Source organism: Myotis davidii, unplaced genomic scaffold, assembly GCF_000327345.1.
Source record: "Myotis davidii unplaced genomic scaffold, ASM32734v1 scaffold609, whole genome shotgun sequence".
Lineage (NCBI taxonomy): Eukaryota > Metazoa > Chordata > Mammalia > Chiroptera > Vespertilionidae > Myotis > Myotis davidii.
In genome coordinates this window covers 3386675-3389175 of record NW_006300164.1, presented here as the reverse complement: position 1 = coordinate 3389175, position 2501 = coordinate 3386675, and the positions used below count along the sequence as shown (strand labels likewise).

Here is a 2501-nt window from a genome sequence, read left to right as displayed (position 1 = left end):
CTTCGCCGCCTTCGCCGCCTTCTCCTTCGCCCTCAGCTCCCTCCGCTTCCTCTTCTTCCGGTCCCGCTCCTGTTTCCGCCGCTGCCTTTTCTCCAAAGCGGCGGGGGACAGCTCCTTGGTGCCGCCCTGGAGAGGGAAAGCCTGTTCGGGGTTCTCCCAACTTCCGGCCCCAGCCCCGCGCGTGGGATCAGGGCAGGGGGCTCGGGAGGAAACCCCTGTGCAGGACAAGGGCCCACTGCCTGTCCGGCTCTGAGATGACCTGTCACCCAAAATGCGACCGACCCCAGAGGGACAAGGGACCCCCAAGTAAGAACCACAGCTTCCAGGTCCCAGGCAATGACCGGGGTGCTTTACAGACTCAGTTTCACCAAATCTTCCCGAGACCCGACTCGGCAGATGCCGTCCACGTCTGTACAGACCCGTGGGGCAGGTGGCTGGGCCAAGGCCACACAGCCCCCCGCGTGCGCTCGGATCGGCGCCTGTGCCGACCACGGCATGTTCTGTGGGGCAGGCCCAAGCTCTGCGTCACCCGCCTACCCCCCTGCCCCCCACACACACCCCGCCAACACGAGGGCCCAGACCCACTACCCAGGCCCCAGGGCAGGAAGGCAGGGCCTGGAGCTGACTCATCTCTAGGAACTGGGGAAAGAAAGGGGGGCTGTCCCCACACAGCAAGAGGCCCGGGGGAGGTCCCCAGCGCCAGGGCAGTGGTGGCCGATCAGAGGGCGAACGGTGCCATTCAGAGAGGCTGAGGCTGGTCCGGGCTCCACCTTTGCTGTGGCTCACTGGGCAGGTCACCTCATCCCAGGCCCCGCCCACCTCACGCCGCCGGGACATTCCGATGGCCGGAAGTGCCCCCAGTGTGTGTTCAGCACAGGCAGCGTCCCGGGGGGGAAGGGGCCGAGCTTCTCCAAGGCCAGCAAAAGGCAGGTGACCCTGGGGACGGAGGCTCCCCGAGACAAGAACACCCGGCCTCTCGCAGGACGGAGCCGCTGAGCCCCTCCTGTCAGCCCCGCATGCCCCTGAAATGCGGCGCAGGCCCACAGTGGCCGGCAGAGCTGGGGGCCGGCCCCGCAGAGCGCACCTCCTCTCCAGACCGCGGGGGAAACCACGGCAGCAAACACGCTGCTCCTGGCCCCCCGCGCTCCCCACCCACCTGGCCCCGGGCCTCCTGGATCTTCTCGTGCAGCCGCTGCCGCAGAACATCCAGGGCAAAGAGGGAGTCAGACCCCGTGGCCGCGCCATCTGCAAGGAAGGAATCAGGACTGAAGAGGCTCCCTCCCCAGGCCCAGCTTCAAAGCCCGGTCTCCACGCACTGCCCCCCCCTGGTGGCCGGTGGCGGATCTGCAAGGCAGTTCCAATACATCGACCACCTCCTCAGCCTGGATGGGCCCCGGTCCTCAGGGTCAGGACATGCTCGTGTGTGATGGCAAAAGCTTCCTGCGGGTCAAGCCAAACCCACCTTCCTTTCCGCCAACTCCTGCAGCCTGTGCTTCCCCTGTCAGCTTTCAGGACGCCCCTGCAGATACTTGAGGGCAGCGATACGCTCAAAGCCACGCTGTTCTAGGTCCTCACAGCCTTGCCCTGCACCAAGTCCTGGTCACCATTTGGCCTGGAACCACCGTGCACTCCCTGGGATGCCCTCCGCCCACAGGGCCTCTGTGCTCTGCCCGATGAAAGCCCGCTCTTAGGAAAGGGGAGCCTCCCCCCGGCCCCGTCACCCCAGTGTGCCTGACACCACCTTTTCTTACTAGAGGGGAGCGTGTCTGCATGGATCCCAGCTGGCCCTGCCCGGCGTCCTGGAGCTCCTCACCTGCAGGGACCCCGGAGGAGCCAGAGGCCCTCTCCTGCTTGGCTGCCAAGGGCTTCCTGGCCTGAGAAGCTGCCCGAGGCTTCTCCCCCAGGGCCTGGGCCTTGGACTCCACGGCCTTCTCCCTCTGCTCCCGGGGTTTCTTCTGTGCCCTCTTCCTCTTCTTTTTGGGGGGCCCGGCAGCTTCTGAGCCTTGAGCTTTGCCCCCTGGAATACAAAAGGAGGCGGTGATGCGGCCCCAGTCTCTGTGGCCCATTCAATAGGCAGGAGGCCCTGATCCCAGGAGGATGCCCACGGCGGACCAGGATGAAGGACCCCATGATCCTTACCCGTGGAGCTCAGAACCACAAACTTCCTAGACTGGCCGCGCGTATCAGAACCCTGACCCACTTGCCCACACTGGGCCCGGCAGTGAGATTTATGCTGGGTTCACACCAAGATTTCGCCTCGAGGACATTCATCACGTCATTCAAGTGACGCACCAGGTGGGCAGATGGCGCTGAAACCCTCGGGCCCTCAGGCTGCGGCGCCCGACAACCAGGGAACACCGGGGGCTTTAAACACCACTTGTACTTCCTGTTAGTATGTTACTCGCTCGTGTCACGCACACACGTGTCTAGTCCACCCCACGGCTCCTCGGGGTGCGGGGCGGTGCAGGCCGCGACAGGGTGGGGGGGGCACCCTTCCGAAG

At 65.3% G+C, this 2501-nt stretch overlaps 1 protein-coding gene across 1 annotated transcript in view; it reads right to left on the bottom strand.

Annotated features, from left to right (window-relative positions):
* Positions 1-2448, bottom strand: part of SURF6 (surfeit 6) — a 3169-nt gene extending 721 nt beyond the window's left edge. Inside the window, exons 1-3 of the mRNA XM_006776604.2 lie at positions 1814-2448; positions 1157-1245; positions 10-126 (exon numbers count right to left, since the gene is read on the bottom strand). Coding sequence (XP_006776667.1) covers positions 10-126; positions 1157-1245; positions 1814-2066 — 459 coding nt within the window. The 5' untranslated portion in view covers positions 2067-2448. The remainder of the gene's footprint in view (positions 1-9; positions 127-1156; positions 1246-1813) is intronic.
* Positions 2449-2501: the final 53 nt, after the last annotated feature.